Source organism: Sminthopsis crassicaudata, chromosome 3 (assembly GCF_048593235.1).
Source record: "Sminthopsis crassicaudata isolate SCR6 chromosome 3, ASM4859323v1, whole genome shotgun sequence".
NCBI classification, from domain to species: domain Eukaryota; kingdom Metazoa; phylum Chordata; class Mammalia; order Dasyuromorphia; family Dasyuridae; genus Sminthopsis; species Sminthopsis crassicaudata.
Window position 1 is genome coordinate 28,625,971 of NC_133619.1, and position 19,366 is coordinate 28,645,336.

Consider the following 19,366-nt stretch of genomic DNA (forward strand, 5'->3'; position numbering starts at 1 on the left):
TACCATGAGTTGGGAAGTTCATTAATATTTGTGAAAAGTTGAGAATGTTAAAGTTCTTTTCTTCTTTTACTCAAATGCCAGTGCCTCTTCCCAACCCACAGTTGGGTGATGCAAATGAATGGCAATACCATTTCTGAGCCTGCAAAATAAAGAGACCTAAGGGCCCCTCTTGGTGCTTGGCTGATGAGGAAAGAGATGAGTTGGCCAAAGGTAGCAATTAAAATTATGTTGCAAAAAAGGATGTAAGATAAAATTGGAAAGCTAATATGGCTCTAGAGACTAGAGAAAGAACAGAAGGAAAAGTGGATTGACTCTGCAAACAAAAACTCTTTAACCTGGCGCTCTTTAACCTGGCTCCCTAACTTGGGTGGCCAAGCCAAGATGGATAGCCGAAAGAGGTAAGGATTTTGGTAGTGAACGCGTGGGTCTTCTGACCAGGTGTTCACTCGGGAACCAACAAGTCAGGGCATTATGTGAGTAGGTATAATAAAGGCTTTTAAGATTACACGTGGCTGTTCTTGAGCACGCTACCGGTTATTAAACTATAGATTCAAGAGATCGTGGCCAGAAACCTTTGAAGGCCTCAGAGGAGGCGAACCGGGTAGAGCTCACACTGCAAAGGTCAGTGGTCAAAGGTACTCTGTTGGGCCTGGGACAGACTAGTAATAGTAACTGCCAGGAGGGCATGTTACAAATGGAGCCATCCACTATGAAAAACTAAAGTGGTCCAGCCATATCTCTTGACTTCTATACAGGAATATAGAGATACAGATTTAAAAGTAGAAGAGGCCTAAAAATACATTTAGTCTAATTCCTTCATTTTATAGATGAGGAAACTGGGATATAGAGAGGCAAAGTCCCAGATCATATAAGGAGTAAATGGGAACTCAGGTCCAATGACTTGAAATCTGATGTTTCTTCCATTGGACTGTGTTGTACATGCCTTCACTCACTCATGCCCTCGCAGCAGATTCACAAATTTACATTCTGGGAGAAGTGTCATTTGGGAAAGTCAGCTTTCCGAGTTCATTCCTATATCCTCAGAGACATCCAAATCATTTCATCAGTTGGCCATGCTAGCTACAGGGACAGCAACCTGACCACCCATTTAGTTGGAAAATTCTGTTCACAGTGGGAGCCTTAAAATAAAAGAGTTTATAGTAATTATTCTAAATTACTCATCCTCTCCAGTTTAGGAGATGAGGTTTGTGACAATAGAACTATATATGCAGATTGTTGAAAAATTTAGATTTAGAGTTAGGTCCAAACTAAGAGATATATGTGTACTTTTTTTCCTTTTCTCAGCTTGGGAAAGGAACAGATCTTAAAAACAAATGCTGAATTCAATCAAAGAAATCATCAATTCATTTTTATGTCTATTTTTAAGCTCTTTTTCATATTTCAATCTGACTTTAGACAAGTACAGGCCCAATTTGAAAAATTTGAAAACCCCTCTTTGAACAGAATTATGTTAGTTATAGTATTAGAAGTATGTGAAACATATCCCCAAGGGAGTTATGTGAACCAGATGACCGGAGACAGTAAGCCCACACATGTCCAGAAAGAACTGAGATTGATAGACTCCTTGGGAGATGGCACCCACCAATGGGGGCTCGAAGTCATGGTGTCTGGCAAACCTCACATCAGGAGTGCTCAATGATATGCTTCTCTTGCCATTCATGGGCCCAACCGTGACGGCTTTCTTACTGCAAGGTGCTTGCAGAGGAAGTAAAGATGGACTAGAAAATGGCATCATGGGAATCCATGAGGATTTCCCATCAGCCACATGGTTGTTCCTGAAGGCTGAAGGCAGAGGAGCCAGATCTACACGGCGAGTATAGGCTACGAAGTTCTGTGAGGAGGACAAAGGGAAACCTGAGAATAAAGGGGCCAATGTCGATAAATTCAGGTGAGATCGTGCTTGGTAGAGACTTAAGGAGGGAAGAAGAAATTGCTCCAAGCTTTCCCCTAGCTTCCTTTGAGAATGTGCTTGGAGAAGCTGTGTTGGAGAAAGAAGAAATTCCTGGGTGCTTCTCAAGGGAACAAAGTGATTTTCAAGGAGAGCTTTCCTCTTCATTCTTCTAAAATCACACCTGGGGCTAGAAACACTTAGATTAAAGTGCTCCGGCCCTAAAGAGATGTCACCCAGTGACTTTACATTCCTAAGAGGAGAAAAGGCACTTGTAAATATGTATGAGTTCACAGACTTTCTTCCCCAGATCCCAGGGGGTGCTGGAAAGTCCTTCACAAGTCTCCCATCAGCCAAACCAGGGCCCGTTATTTTGGAAATACTGGGTGAGGAAGCCTTGATGAGCTCGGTGCCTACATTCCTAAATGGGCCAGGTTCTTGGGAGTGAGACCTTCTGGGGTGGGTTCTCGTGTCTTCCTGCGTCTTCGGCTCTTGTTCCTGGAGGCCCAGCCTAACCTGTGCAGCAGTTACGATGTTCTTCTGTGGTGGATTCTCTAACAGCTGCCTCCATCTGGCATTCTTCAGGACCATAGGACCCGCCGCCATCGTGGTCGTGGAAGAGAGCCTGCTGGCTTTCGGAATGTCTGCCTTGGGCCTGCACCATGACTCGGGCTTAGCCAAGGGGACCAGCTCGGGATGGGGAGAAGGCTCTGTGGCAGGTGGCAGTGACACATCTCTGCCCGTCACAAGGCATGCCAGCTGCTGGCGGACAGCACAGTGGGTCCACTTAGCTGGAAGAATGGGCGAATTATTAAAGGGCCACTGCTGTACCTGGGAGTAGATCACAAAATCGAACCATTAAAGCACAAGCATCAAAAAAAAAGAAGCAGTAATTATGAAGAGAGAGAGGACCATGTGGACACAGGACACAAGCCCCTTCGCCAAACAGCAGGGGAAAGGGACTCATTTCCTGTGATTTTCTTCTAATACATGTCAAGAAGAAAATGGACAATAAGTACATTAAGGAAGTCCACATTATACATGCTTGTCATTCTATTTCCACCGCTCCTTACCCCTGGATGTTAAAAAAATAAAATTATTTAATTTGCAAATCTAACCACCCGAGGATTATGTTTATTAATTCCACTCTACCAGTTTGGAGACAGAGGTTTACCTGTGATGAATATACAAGAATAAATCAATTCCTTGTAGGTCTCAGAGCAATCATGGGTAATATATCCCATGCATGAGTGGTAAGTGCCCCTAGCTGAAGGCTGGGAGGGCTTGTAAAGTGTCTGGCCTACAAAAAAAAATGTTAACTTGGAATTTCGTAAAAGGAAGGAAGATTTTCAATTTATTGACATGAACATAAAGGGATTTTGAGTTTACTTTTCTCTGCCTTTGGTGGCGGAGTCTTGTAAGGAATTGACTCACAACTTTGTTGCATCCAACTCCGTTCTCTATCTGGGTAGACCAAACTCACCAAGTTTTCAAAACCACGGAGCTCACTGCCCTTGATTCCTTACCTCCTTGGCCCAGGCTGGCTTCTCACTGGGATTCATCCCTTCTTTGTAATGGTATAGAGGCTTCTTCTCTCCTGGCCTCTGGTCTTGGCGCTGTTGCTGTTGCTGCTGCTGAAGGGAGACCAAATAGTCCCTTTCCTGCTGTAACTGCCTCTGCAATCGTTCAGCCTGTCTCTGTTCTTCCAGCTGTTTGCGCTTATATTCCTGCCCAGAATGAAGGGGAAGAGGAATAACAGAGAACAGAACGTCAGGTGTACTGGAGGAGAGCGCAGTGGTTCTTGTAAATCGACAAAAGGAAGATGGACCATGGACACAGACAACACTGACGAACATCCAAGTACAGAATTAACATGGGGGCAGCTTGTCAGAACCATGACTTAAAAACAAAAACCAGGACTCCTCCCTCCCGCTTAAACAAGGCTCATTCATAGTTTGGAACCAATTTAACTCTTAGATTTAGAAGCAGAAGGACCCTTAGAGATTCTCTCCTTTTACAGATGAGGAAACTGAGCCCAGTTTTAGATTTAGCATTAGAAAGGACTTTAGAAGTCATCTAGACCAATCCTGTCATTTTGAGAGACACAAAGGGCACAATGATATTCAGTAACTTGCCAAGATCAAATAGGAAGTGTCATAGATTTAAAGTGGCAAAGAATATCCTGGTCCAACCTGAGATTTTTAAAGAGGAAACAGACCCAGAGACATTTAGAAGCTTGACCAAGGTCACCCAGGTGGTGTATATTTAGAGATGGAAAGGACCTTAGAACTCATCGAGGCTGATTCCTTGAATTACAGATAAAACCTGAAGAGGTCACATATGATGTTAGGAGCAAAGCTAGCATTCAAGATGGAAGTCCCCACTTTGGATTTGCAACAAAAGTTGGCAAAATGGTGGCAATGCAATGGCATGGTCCTGTCATCACAGAATAGCTGAAATAGTTCACCTCCATTTCCAATTTTGTCCTTTATTTCTATCAAAGATATATAATTAAATATGAACCTCAAGGAATAAAATGTTGAGAGGCAGGGTGTTATGGTGAATAGAAAAGATGAGTCTTGGAAGTCAGGAAAAAAATAGGTTCAAGTTCCATCTCTGATAATATTAAATATTTGCTCAAGTATAAGATCACTTAATTCTCAATGTTACAGAAAACTCACTAAGACTTATAAAAGACCATCAATATGATGGTCTGTTTCATATGGATGTTTCCATGCTTGGAGCTCCCATCATGGAATGTTTTCTCAATATGATAGGAAATGTCATATGGATGTTTCCACACTGGGAGTTCCCACACTGAAGAAAACATAGAAAAACAGGTTTTCATGTAGAGGGAAACTCAAAAGGCATGCAGTCTCAGTCTATTATCTTTTTTTTTTTCTTCTGAGGTTGGAGTTAAGTGACTTGCCCAGGGTCACACAGCTAGGAAGTGTTAAGTATCTGAGACCAGATTTGAACTCAGGTCCTCCTGAATTCAGGGCTGGTGCTCTATCCACTGCACCACATAGCTGCTCCCTCAGCCTATTATCTTGCAGATGAGAAAACTAAGGCCCTAAAAAGGTAAAGCTAAAGTTACTTGCCCATGATTCTATCTGCAAGTCTACGTCTAGGTCCATAGTAAGAAAAAAATGTGAAGGAATTGGCAAATGTGTGTGTGTATATATATATATATATATATATATATATATATGTATATGTATATATATGTATGCTTCTGTATATGTATGTGTGTTTATGACTATAGGCTAACTCCATTTAACAACCACATTTATGGACTCAAAAGATAAAAACAGAATGTCACTGAATAGAATTTTGATTTTAAAAAGTAAACAAAGTGAGAGCATATTGTCACAATAAAATTTTTTTTAAAGTATTTCAAATGAGAGCAGTGTGAGCCAGGAACACAAAATGTTCTTAGCATAAAACAAAATTAATAGTCCACAAATGAAATGCGGCCTTTAGAGCTTGTAAATTTGAATAGGTTTCCATTGAAATATGCTTTACTTTGAATTTGTTTCAGCATGCTCGCAAATGGCTCTGAGAGTCCCAAAGCAATGAATGCCACGGTCTTGAACACTCTGAACTTATAATGCAGCTGGGTTTTCACAAAACTTTATCAAATAATAGGATTTAATAAAGAACCCAGAAAATGATACTCAACCTGGATTTTTCTAAGTTATTAAAAATAAGTCGTCTCGAAAAGAAGTGGTGAGACAATGGCTAGAGTTTTGGGGATCAACACCAAGAAGACTTATGTTCAGATCTCTCCTGGGACATGAAATGTTTGACCTTGGACAAGCTACTTAATCTCTATGTGTCTAAAGTGATGGGCTTGAATTTCTTCTGGTATTGTGTGTCTCTATTGGTGAAGAGAGTTCCCAACGTTCATAAGTCACCATTCCCCTTTATCAAATTTATCTCTGAGAAAGGTCTTCACTCTTACTATATCTAAGGGTATACTGATATTGAGAAGCAAGTAAATCGACAACTGAGAATTTCCCGGCAAGGACTCACCTCCTGATCATCCCATGAAATTTATTAGGAAATTCCTAGTCTTAAATATACACATAAACCCAAACACACACACACATACATGCTTACACACAAATAAGTAAAATTAGGAATTGGTGCAATGACTTGCCCAAGATCACACATGCATTAATTACAAAGTTAAGATATGAACCCAGTGACATTTTCAAGTTTTATAAAATCAGTCAAAGGGCAGAGTTTGGAGGACTTCTCCTGTGTCTTGCACACCAGGTTTCCTTCTTAGAATGCATGCATGTGTGAAAGACAGAGGACACAAGCAACCCCATACAAACACATACACCGAAGAAAGACAGAAAGCAGGAAGCTGGTGCTTAGGGATCCCATTACCAGAAGGAGGGCTTGTTCCTGCAATAGTTGCTGCTGCAGGATCTCTAATTGTCTCTGCTCCTCCTCTAACTGTCTCCTGATGTACTCCTGGTGAGGCGGCCAGCAGGGAATTCAGAGGAACAGAGACCAAGAGAGAGAGAGAAAGAGAGGAGAAAGAAAGAACTAGTAATTTCATAAAGCAACAGAAGATGGTAAGTGGAGTCCAGAAGGAGGGAGTTGGGTGGGTCGAAAAAGGAAAACACCCAGAGACCTCTTTAGCCAGCAAGAAGAACACATTTCCCAAGCAAAGACATTTAGATCAAAAGCACAAAACTTTTCTTCAAAGATGGCCAACGGAGATGAGTTTTATAACAATTGCCTGGTGTTAAATAACCTCACTTACATTTTCAAGCTTATTCTTCTAAGATCCTGGTTGTTGGGAGCTTCTTAACATAAGTCGTGTTATACAGTTTCTGGGTTGCCTCAGAATTTATGGGAATAAACCAACTGTTGTTGAGTGCTATCATCCACCTGGTGTTTACCTAATAGTTCTTGGAGGCGACATCCTAACTGTTGGTCTTTGAATGGAATTAGGAAGAAAAGGTTATAAATGAGCTAAGTGTAGTGAGGAAGAAAGCTTGGTAAGGAGAATAGCTTCAGTCTTGGAAGGGGAGGATTCATCTAGTCTTCCCAAAGAGTCCTGCTCATAAAGCATTAACAAGGGGACCGGGCAGACCAAGTTAGACTGCTCTTGGCTGTTGAGGTACATGCAGGGAAAGACTTATCAGGTTAGACATTAGACTTCTTGAGGCTGTGATAATTACACCTGGTCACAAAGGGAGAAAAAAAATCTTTTTTTTTTTCCTTCAGTGTAGCAATCTCATTTAAAATCACACCGAATGGCCCCATTTTAGGTTTCTCCTGGTCGCGGTTTACCTGTTCATGCTCTGCTCGTCTCCTTTCTTCCTCACGGCGGATCTGTTCCTCATAGTGTCTCCGTTGCTCTCTTTCCTGCTGCTTCCTCAGTTCTTTCTCTCTCCTTTGCTGCTATGGAGGGGATAAACCACATAAAATTAAGTTGGTACTCCTTGGGAGGGGGGCACAAACCACAGCAGCGGGTAGTTCTCTTACTGACAGGGGTGATCTCAGGGAGAACCCATTTCCTTTGCTTCTTTCAAAGCTGAGCCCAAGTATCACCTCCTCTGCAAGGCCTCCCTTCATCTCCCAGTGGTTTATGTTGGACTTTCTCTAACCTGAAATGAATTTCTAGGTTTTCTATTTATCTCCTTTTCTATGTGTTGTTTCCCAATGGAAGCTTCCCAAGAATACAAACTGTTCCCCTTCTCTCTCTGTATCCCCAGTGTTAGCCCAATGCTTGAAACACAGGAGGAAGTTAATCAATGCTTCCTGACTTGGACTGAATGTGATAGACGGCCCTGTGGACTCCCAGCGCTCGATTGGGTGCTCTTTGGCCCTAAAGGAAAAAGTACGAGGAGCAATAGCTCAACCAATTAGGTATTGTGTGAGACGATGGAGAGACAAAGACAAGAAAAATCAATCCCTCTTTGCAAAGAGCTGATAAATACATAATAGAAGCATTTTGAGAATTAATACAAATAACGCCATTAAATGTAAGTATTGAGAAGAAAAGGCACTTGAGTGGGGAGCAAGACTTCCTGTAGAAGATGGTCACTGAGTAGAGTCTTGATTCTAGGAGGCAGAGAACAGGGAGTGAACTCCAGCCATGGGACATAGCCAGCGGAAAGTGATGGAGATGTGTAAGGAACAAGAGATGGCCAGTTTGACCAGGTCAAGCAGTGTGAGGGGAGAGTAATATCCATGAAGTCTGGAGAGAAGGTTTGGGCAAAATGATGAAAGGCCTTAAAAGCAATAAAGAGGGATTTTTATTGGATTTTAAAAGCCATGGATAGGTGCTGGAGTTGATTGATGAAGGGACTGATACATTCAGAGGGAATGAAAGGGGGAGAGATTTGAGGAAGAGAGGAGCTAGGCCTAGGGAAGTCCAAGTTGCCACAAGCCCAGCAGTAACTTGTATGCAGAAAAGACTTAATACAAATATTTCTTGATTTGATTCTATCAAGACTGGGTCTGTGAAGTTGAGGCCTTACGTCACAGCTGGAAAATGGTTTGGGTTTCTGGGTGGAAGTTAAGAGAGCAAAGAACAAGTGAACAGGTGAGATTGACATCCTGCTTTATAATTCTCTGGATGCTTGATTTCACATGACTGTGGATGCCCGGTTGGAAACCCAACACTCAGGTCAGATGGTGGCTCTGTCACACTGAGCTCCAAAAGAACAAATCAGACAGAACCAGGGGCATATTGATGCTAGTTCCTAAGCAGTTTGGGGGAATGCCACAAAAACACCAAAGGCAAAAGGCAGATGCTGAACAGACTATCTTAATGCTCCTGCTGGTGCCATGCCTCGCTACTGCTGTGGGAGTCCTACAAACGACCTAATAAAGTTGGTGAGATTTGAACACTTTTTTTTTTATCTCGTTTACTTGTCAGTCAACAATAACACAAGAAAGATTATTGCTTTTCCAGTCAAGAGTAACCGAAAAGATAGTCTGCAGTCACAAAAATCTTTTGGTCATGACTGGAGGGAGACAAAAAAATCAGTGACTGATTGAACTAAAGAGGGTCCTTGCCAATGCGGAGAATAATCGCGAAAATACCTGCTGACAAACTGATCTTTCCAAGCTAGGCCCATGTCACACTCATGCTACCAAAGCTTTTTGTGGCTCCTGATGGCCTTGAGGAAAAAAAATTGTAATTCCTTTGCCCTGGCCTTGGAGGCTCTCCACTCCTATTTTTTTCTTCAGATTTATTTCCCATTACTCCTCCTTCAAGGAAACTAGGAAGACTGGGATAATCCTTGATGTGCTATTCTTCCTCAGGCTATCTCTCATGAAGGCATTCTCTCTCCTCTTCTTTCCACCTCTATCCTCCCTTCAAGGCTTGGCTCAGAAGTCATCTCAATGAAGCCCTCCCTGAACCCTGTTTGATACTCCAAGAGAAAGGATTTCTCCACTCCCCAAACATCACTGGAGTGTTTTGTCTCCTTTCCCCTTGTGCCTCAGTACTCTCTAATCTGCTTATGTTATTTATGTAGGAACATCCCATCCCTTCCCATTCTCTCTTGCCATGCAGAATGAAATATAGGACATATGCTATTTTTACTTTGCACTCCCAATACCTTGCCCATGGAAGACTCATCTTCTTGAGTTCAAATGTGGTAGCTGTGTGACCCTAGTTTCTTAACCCTGTTAAAATGTAAAACGAGCTGGAGAAGGAAATGGCAAACTACTCCAATATTTTTGCCAAGAAAATCCTAAATGGGTTCACAGAGAGTTGAACAGAATTGAAAATGACTGAACAACAACAACAAAAAGGTGATATTATTTAGCACCTACCTCACAAGGTACTCATGGGGCTAAAATGAGCTAACGAATGTCAAAGGACTTGATAAACATTAAAGTACTACATCCATGCAAGTCAACAATTTTACAATAAAATAGATGCTTAATATTAAAAATATTGAACTGTGAATTGGTTTGAATGTTGGCCCAAAGTAATTTCCATAAAATTAACATTTTAAATTATTTACTCTACTGTCTGTTTCCTGGGTGTTGGGTTCTTGTAAGAGAATCAAAGTAATTTTAAGATGTAGCTGATTTTTAGATGCAGATTTTGACAGAAATCAATAGTCTCACATTTACTTAGCATCCAGTCCCCCTCTACTTCCACCATACCGTGTGGATACCATACTGATAACAGATTCTGAGAATGGTCTAACTCAGTGATTTGTGAGTTTTGTTACTGATGCTACAAAGTGAGTAATACTTCCTAATGAGCTCACTTGGGGTCAGATACCTCTAAAACACGGAGACATCTTTCAGGATTCTAATTCCTGTAGGGAGGTGGAGAAATAAATCACTTTCCCAACCTGGCGAAGGCTCCCTGCCAAGCTAACAAGTGCTCAGCCTTGCTGCTAATGCCTTTCCAGAGCAACATTGATCTCTATCCCTCCAAGAAGGGCACTACCTCAGATGGCAGACCCAAATTAGTTAAGGAAAAACAAAGCTTCTTCCTTCAAGTTGTACATGTGCTTGCTGGGTTAAAAGGGGAGAACTTAAATATTTCAAATCCCAATAAAAGAGACTAAGAGCAAGGATCTTTGGGCAAAAGATGCTGATGAGGAACTTATTTCTTCTTTGTGGGTGGAGGGGATCTCTTTTTCTTTTCAATTAATATTGTTTGTGGAAAAAGTCCAAGCTAAAGGAGGAAAGCAAGATGAGACATGGAAAGGATGGACGTCAGAAGGAGGTAGAGGGAAATCACAGAAAAAGAGAGTGTACAGGGAAGAGCCCCCAGTGCAAGATGGGAAAAATATGCAAATGAAATGATTTCTAATTCTGTCCCTCTCAGAGTGATTCCAGGGGGTAGGTGGTGGCTTGATGGTATGGCCTCACTCCCATTCTTTATTTGTACAAAAGAAAACTTATTTTTATTTTATTTTTAGGCTGGAAGATGATTTAGATTTGTTGTTGTTCATTCCTTTAAGTCATGTCTGACTCCTTGTGACACCATTTGGGGGTTTTCTTGGCAGAGATACTGGAGTGGTCTACCATTTCCTTTTCCAGCTCATTTTCCAGATGGTGAAACTGAGGCCAACAGGATGAAATGACTTGTTCAGGGTCACATAACTGATAAGTGGCTGAGGCCAGATTTCAAGTCAGGTCTTCCTGATTCTAAGCCCAGCACACTAGCTACTGTAGCACCTAGTGGTCCTGTTTAGACTTTATATACAGGAAAGAATTTCTGTATTTAAGTAGGACCCTTATTCTAAATAGAGGACATGACAGAGGAATAATTGAATCACAGGGTCTAATCCTGTTTTGTATCCTGGATCCTTTAGGTATTCTTTTGAATCAGTGCATCCTTTCTCAGAAAGTTTTAAAATAATTGAAGGAAATCTTAAATTTCAGTTGAAGGAAATAAAGGTACATTTTTTTTCCCTCTCAGCCTTGTTTATGGATCCCATGTTAAGAGCCCTTGTTTCAGTAGATATTAAATATCTATTAAGTCAGAAATTTCCAAAGTGTGCTCTGGGATCATTTAAAACTGAACAAAATGTGTGTCTAAATGGTAGGAACATCAGATTTTGGGGATACGAAATAATGGTAATGGTGATAATAATGTAAAAGTCATCATCATAAGAAGAAAAATAGTAATAATGAGGGCCTCCATGTTCCCTCAGAATTCAGTCAAGAATATGTCAGCTACAGAATGTTGCTTGGATGACTGTCATGGGGATTTGTTTTCAGAAATAAGGGGAGAGGGATTTCTGATCATGGGACCAGACACAAGTTCTAGCCACCAGAAGTTGCAGAAAAGACTGAGATGATCCTGGCAAAAGTCCCTGTTTTGCTACGACTCTTTTGGTTAATGTGCTACAAAGTATTAAACAGATGGACAAAATGATTCCTTTTGAATTGAATAAAAAAATTGTCTACTTATCTTCTGTAGGATTCACTGAAAACTCTGGAGGACAATTCTTGTAGACAGTATGATTAGAATACCCTGTTCTTCATTCTGGCTCTCAAGAGAGCTGTAGTTTTTGTTCTGGGTCTCTCTTTACACACACACATACGTATAAATACATGTATATACACATACACATAGTATATGCATAGATATATACACACAATGTATATGCATATACATACATAAATGCAATACACATTTATATACATACATATACACACATATACATGTCTCATCTTTCCATGTCTCATCTTGCTTTCCTCCTTAAGCTTGGACTTTTTCCACAAACAATATTAATTGAAAAGAAAAAGAGATCCCCTCCACCCACAAAAAAGAAATAAGTTCCTCATCAGCATCTTTTGCCCAAAGATCCTTGCTGATTCTTCAAGCTTCTTCCTTCAAGTTGTACATGTGCTTGCTGGGTTAAAAGGGGAGAACTTAAATATTTCAAATCCCAATAAAAGAGACTAAGAGCAAGGATCTCCACATACACATATGTTATATATATATATATATATATATATGTGTGTGTGTATATATATCTGTATATATAATAAAGTATTTTAGAAACCTTAGGGTTATGATGATGCCCCATTTACAATATGATTTATATCTAGATTTCAATGAGTTGGCTTCACAAGTATACTTTGATATAACAACAATGATGCTGTTGACCATAATATAACAATATAGCATATGAATATTTCTAAAATATTTTATATATACATATATATGTATATTATCTCCTTTGATCTATATTTCATTGGATATTTGAGTGTTTCCCCAATAGAGAACCAAGACTTATGGATTAATGCAGATTATGCAAGGACATCCTAGAAATTGTGCAAACGATCGCTCCTGGTGACAAAAATTTAGCCCCGATTGAGTATCTAGAACAACATGGCCTAAAGACCAGAAGTTTGAGATCCTTCATAAAAAGAAGAGATAATAAATCCCCCAATTTTTAATACAGATCCTATTAGAAACAGGAAGGGTAGATGTGAGAAAACTAAAGCCAGATAATTGAAGTGATTTGGCCAAGAAGCAGTGAGCAACAGAGATCTGCTGGCTCTTCTTCATTATCCAGAAATAAACCTTCAGAATAATGGGTAAATCTGAATAGGAAGCACATAATAGAAGGGAAGCAAGGTAGCTTTACTCATTTTTTTTTTTTGAGGGAGAATGATGAGGTAGGAAACATTCCTCCCTTCAATGTCCCCCAGCCTGGCAATTTCATCAGTGTGGAAAGTCCCTCCAGTCATGTGGAGCAGCAACTCATCTGTAATTAATAGTCTTAGAGACTTGCCCGTGGCACTGAGAGGTCAAACAACTGGTTCAGGAGCACATAAGTCAGTACATGCCACGGGCAGGACTTGAATCCCACTATTTCTGGGAGCGAGATTGGCCTTCCAGCCACTGCTGCATGCAGCCTCTTATTATGCACCAGAATGGCAGGAAGAGTGTACACTTCCCACCACAGCATCACCTGAGCACTCCTGGGGCACAGCCCTGGACAATGAGCTCCTGGCCAGCCTACCTTGGTGTTGCTGGCAGGTGATTTAAATGACGGAGTGCCCGCTCAAGATATAATAAAATGCTCAGCTCCTCGTAGGGAATGCTAATGAGGAGGCTGAAATGTGCCTCTGTGCCCAGCCGGGAAGAGAGCAGCTCTGTTCTCCCACTCTCCTGCTGCTGCTGCGCCAGGACCTATTACGACTGACTGCCGTTAATGATGAAGTGAATTAAAGGCCATTTTCCCCAGCACCACGGAATTAATGCCAGGCTTGAGCCATGGGTGTGTGGGGACTGCTCTTGCACCTGGTGCTTTCTTTCAGCTCGGGCCAGTTCTCCAAAGGCAGAAAGGGAGCATGGGCACAACAATGGGACTTCAGCAGTACCCCAGAACCACACTATCTGTCTGTCTCTGTGTGTCTGTCTTTATGTACCTGTATTTATGATTCTGTCTCCGTGTGTATGTGTGTGTGTTAGAGTGTCTGCCTGTTTCTCAGAATGGCTATGTCTGTTTTTTGTGTAGGTGTCCGTGTCTAACTATCTCTTTTTATGTGCCTCCATTTGTCTGTCTATGCATCTGTTTATTTGTCCAGTTGTCTATCTCTCTGTCCATCTATTCATCCGTCTCCCTATCTATGTATCCATCCATATATCTGTCTGTCCATTTGTCCATGTACTTGTGTATCTGTCTATCCATCTGTTTGTCTCCCTATGTGTGTCTGTCTGTCCATCCATCCATGTTTCCTTATGTTCTTGTCTGTTTATACATTCATCTGTCCATCCATCCATCATCTGTGTGTCTATCTGTCCATCTGTTTATTTGTGTGCCCCTCCAAACATCTGTCTGTTCACCTCTCAATCTGTCTGTCTGTCCATCCATCCATTTATTTATTTCCTTACCTATGTTCCTGTCTCTCCACACATTTACCTGTCCATCCATCTGTCTGTCTGTCCATCCATCCATTTATTTCCCTACCTATGTTCCTGTCTCTCCACACATTTACCTATCCATCCATCTGTCTGTCTGTCCATCCATCCATTTATTTCCCTACCTATGTTCCTGTCTGTCTACACATTTACCTGTCCAGCTATCTGTCTGTCTGACGATGGGACTGCCCATTTGTCTATCTGTTTTGCCTAGCTCTTGCTTTTTCGGTTTGCACATGATATTTTCATCCCTCCTGGAATGACTGAACCACCGAGAGCCCCATCCCTGAAAAGAGATGACTCAGGGTAGCAACAGCAGGGCAACCAATGGTGAACCTTCCTTCCCGTACCCACCTCCTCCTCCTCTCAGCCACTCGCTTGTGATTCTTTTGGGTGCAAAGGGCCAGCTCTGGCGGCTGAATTCATCCACACTCTGTCAAGGGGCTGTCAGGCCTGAGGAGCTCTCTGACTATTGATGGGAAGGTTTAGGCACCGGGAGTAGCAGTTGAGGGGACCTTAAGTATCCAACAGGAGGAGTTGGCTTCTCCTGCAGATAAGGGAGGCAGAGCCACTCCCTGGCAAGGTCTTCTGAGGCCCAGTTTGAAAAAGAAGACTTCAAAAGACCCTCAGTTCACTCAGCTAAGCCAGGTCCATCTGGGAACAGGAAGAATGGGATGCACAACAGAACCATGTCGGGGTAAGATGGTTGAAACAATGACAGACAGCTCTATGAGACACTGAGGTGTCCCCACCTGGATGTCTCAGAGAAAAAAAAAAAGAAAGAAAGAAAACAATACTTGAAAGGAAGTGGAAAAATCCGAGCCCAGCAGTCAAAAGAAAATGAAACTGAAAATTTAGAAGGCTGGGCATTGGGAAAAGTGCAATCTGCACAGAGTATAATTCACTAACGAGAAAGGATGTCTGAATGATGAGAGCATTTTTCCCCCAAGGTCACCAATGATTTTTTATTCTTTTTTTTTTAAGATAAAGTTTTATTATACAGATGTGAGAGTAAGTTTTGTTATTAAAAGAATTAAGCTGACTTTCCTGACCAACAATTAATCTGCAACAAATATTAAATTTTGGGAACGATTATATATTTAAGCTATATATTTCTTAGGTGGGAGCATTTTGAAGGCATTGCTGGCCATTACTTTTTATTTAAACCTGTGATTTCATTAAGATGAGGAACTCCTCAAGGTGGACATTCCCTTTACCATTGTTGATGTGGTTCAATCATTTCGGTCATGTCCAACTCTTTGTGACTCCACTTGAATTTTTTTTGACAAAGGTACTGAAATGGTTTGTCATTCCTTCCCTAGCTCGTTTTACGGGTGAGGAAACTGAGGCAAACAGCGTTAAGTGACTTACCCAGAATCACAGAGCTAATATCTGAAGTCATTTTGAAGTCAGGCCTGTCTGACCTAGCTTTCTATCCATTGCAGCTCCTAGATGATTAGGAGAGGGCAGCATGGTGGATCATGCTAGAGCAGTTATACAACCAATACATGCCAGGGGCAAGACTGGAGTCCAGATGTCCCAGACTCCAAGGCTGGTGCTCTGCTGCTGCTGCCTTACTGCTTTTCTAGACCATTATAATGGGCAGACTATAGGACTTATTATAATGGAACTTGAGGTTCTAAAACTGGAGCTGGCAAGCACCTCGGAGATACCTGGTCCCATCACATCATGTTATAGTTAAGGAAAGCGAGATCCCATAAGGGGGTGATTATCAAAGGTCATTATGGGAAGTATGTGACAGAAATGGGATTTGAACCCAGCTTCTTTAATATCAGCCTGCCTTGGATATTTATTTGCCATTTTATTACACAAATCACTTGAAGCTTGTAATCCTCAATTTCCTCATCTATGAAATGGGAATAATAATAATAGCACCCATTTTACAGGGCTATCATGAAGATCAAAAGAGATGCTAAATGTACGACATTTTCCAAACCATAATGCATTGAATAAATATCAGCCCTTTTTATTTTTGGCTGGACTTGGGATAAAGTTAGCATAAGGAATGTCCATTTAAGGACACTGCCTCTCCCCACACAGGTGAGCTCCTTCTCTGCCCGTTATAAAACCTGACCTGGCGTGCCTGACGAAATGAGAAATGATAAGGTTTGCCCAGGGTCACACAGAAAGCTGCTGCTCCTCCCCCCATGGGCATCTTCTCATCTCCTGGTGGGGCTCAGATAGGAACGGTCTCACAACCGGCCGCCACCATGCTATCACTTGTGATAATTTAATGTTCAGTAATCAATGTACAGGGAAGCAAAATGGCTGCTTTTTCTAGCTGAAGAATGATCTTGAGCTGGAAGTGCATCTTCCACGGGCTTCCTGAAAGCATCCTTGGCACAATCTAAAGCAAATGACAGGAACGAACGAGATGTACCTCCTTCTATTCTTACAAGACTGTGATTTCTTCTGCTAACTCCCTATATTCTGAAAACATTTCGCTCCATATGGTTTGAAGAGCTGAGTATTAGAGATGGCAACTTTTCTTTAAAATGTGCTTAGATTTTTGTAGCAGATAGAGTGCTTAGGAAGGGTTTAAAGTGGCCTCAGACACCGACTAGCTTTGTGACTGTGTGTAAGGCACTTAATTTCTGTTTGCCTCAGTTTCCTCATCTTTGAAATGGGGATAATAAGAGCTTCTACCCCCCGGGGTGGTGTGAGAATCAGATGAGATTGTAATTGTAAAGTGCTAAGTGCAGTGGCTGGCACATAGTGAAAGCTATAAAAATGCTGGCTATTATTTCTGCTGTCATTATATGTCTGGGTAGTTGGAGGCAATGGTTCTGTTATTTTAATGCTCTGGTTTGTGTCCCATTCGTTTTCTGAATTCTCAAGGACACTGTAGGCTCTTTTTACAGGGGTTTTACATCTGTTAGCTAAATGGCACAGTGGATAGAGTGCTAGGTTGGGGAGATTTCAAATTTGACTTCAGGCACATATTAACTTGTGACCCTAGCCGAGTCACTTAATACTGTATGCCTCAGCTTCCTCATCTGTAAAATGAACTGGAGAAGGAAATGGCCAAGAAAGCCCCAAAGAAGGTCACAAAGATATGACTGAAACAACTGAATAATAAAGCATGTAAAAAAATAATGAATTTAGGGGCAGCTAGGTAGTGCAGTGGTGGTGCAACAGCCCTAAAGTCAGGAAGACTTGAGTTCAAATCTGGCCTCAGACATTTAACACTCCCTAGCTGTGTGACCCTGGGCAAGTCACTAAATCCCATTTGCCTTGAGAAAAAAAAAAGGATTTCTGGTTTGTAATTCTAGCCACTTGATTGTGTCTTTCTAGCTATATGGCAGAGGCTAAATCTTTACAAACTCAATGAAATATTGACTAATATCTACTTTTGATTATTATTAGTTATTGTTGGCATTAGCTTCTCAGAGCAAATTTAAGTGTCAACTGATAGTTTACCAAGCTAAGCAATGGTTCCTTCAATGGTTTCCACTGTTAATGCAGAAACATTTTCTATCTCCAACCCATTTATCAAGCTCTCCTTCCTGCAGATGAATCCCAAGTGGCCATCGCCTGTTCCAGGTTCTTCTTTCTCTGGTTGGAGGAAGCCGGTTAAGGACTTGGGTCAAAGACAGGATGGATCCGTGAGCTCAGTTTTGGCTGCCAGGGAGCCCCTGTGAGCCTGGTCTCACTCCTCAACCCTCTACTTGGAATGCTTCTTCTCCAAAGTGGGGCCATCTCATGGGACTCATGTGGGAGTTGATGGTGGAAATAATCCAACAGAAGCAAGAGAGTCCATTTGGAGCGACTGTAAGCAAGAGCCACCCAGGCGGCATGAGCTGCAAAGTGAGCGCCTGCTCTGGAAGTGGGCTCTGCCATCTGTTCTTCTGCGATCTTGGGCAATCCCAGGACTTCTCGGGGCTTTGGTTTCCCCATGAAAGAATTAATTCATGAGGCTAATAACTGACATTAATATGGGGCTTCAACTTATAGAAACAGGTCCCCCTTTCTTAACTTATTTGACCTTGAAAAAGCCCCCAACCCCACTGAGTACATGACCCTGGCAAATGTTCTCACTTCTCCCTGTGCTAGACATCGTATCTCTAAATTTTAGAGACCTATTTATACAGCAAATTAAAGTTGGAAAGTATTTTATATTTAACATCTTGTTTGAGCCTCACAATAACTCTGTGAGTGAGGTGGCACTTTAATTCTGCAGGGCAGCTACGTGGTGCAGTGGATAGAGCTCTGGACTTAGAATCAGGAAGAACGAGTTCAAGTCTAATCTGACGCAATAGCTGTGTGATCTTAGGCAAGTCACCTAACCTCTGTTTGCTGTAATCCACCAGAGAAGGAAATGGCAGACCATCCTAAAATCTTTACTGTGCACTGGAAAACCTCAGTTGACAATAATGCCATGATTGAAGAACAAAAGACTTAATGTCTGGGCTGAATTCTCGTTGGGGTTCATGTCAGTTGGAGTAATGAGTGGGATGCTAAAAGAGCTATCTCTGCTCTGTTAGACTGTTAGGGTCTCTATTGCAGCAATTGTATTTTGGGCATCCATTCATTACTAGTAAGACAGACGGTAGCCACTTTTCTCAAGACCATGCTGCTGATAGAACCATAGTAGGACCCTATAAACTCTGGGGTCATGAGTCAAGTCAACAAGCATTTATTAAGTGCCTATATAGATAGATATATGTCTACCTATAATATGAATGTATCTATATCTATATGTGTGTATATATCTATAATCTATATATCTATGTGTATATTTCTCTTTTTCCTTCCTTTCTTCCTTCCCTTCCATCCATCCATCTTCCCCATTCATCCCTCCTTCCCATCCTTCCCATCCATCCATCCATTCATCCTTCCCATCCATCCATCCATCCATTCATCCTTCCCATCCATCCCATCCTTACCATTCTTCCCATCCACCTATAGGATATCTGCTAGCTACACAGAGCTCTAAATAATATCTCAGTATCTTAACAAAATTCACTTTCTCACTTGGTTCAGAATAAGTATTATGCATAGACAAAATAGAAAGCAGAGTGGCATGTTGCATGAGGGTGAACCTTGCAGTC

At 41.5% G+C, this 19,366-nt stretch overlaps 1 protein-coding gene across 1 annotated transcript in view; it reads right to left on the reverse strand.

Annotated features, from left to right (window-relative positions):
• TNIK (TRAF2 and NCK interacting kinase) overlaps positions 1–19,366 on the reverse strand; it is a 412,485-nt gene that overhangs the window by 79,990 nt on the left and 313,129 nt on the right. The window contains exons 14-16 of the mRNA XM_074301951.1: positions 7,223–7,333; positions 6,308–6,394; positions 3,436–3,636 (exon numbers count right to left, since the gene is read on the reverse strand). Coding sequence (XP_074158052.1) covers positions 3,436–3,636; positions 6,308–6,394; positions 7,223–7,333 — 399 coding nt within the window. The remainder of the gene's footprint in view (positions 1–3,435; positions 3,637–6,307; positions 6,395–7,222; positions 7,334–19,366) is intronic.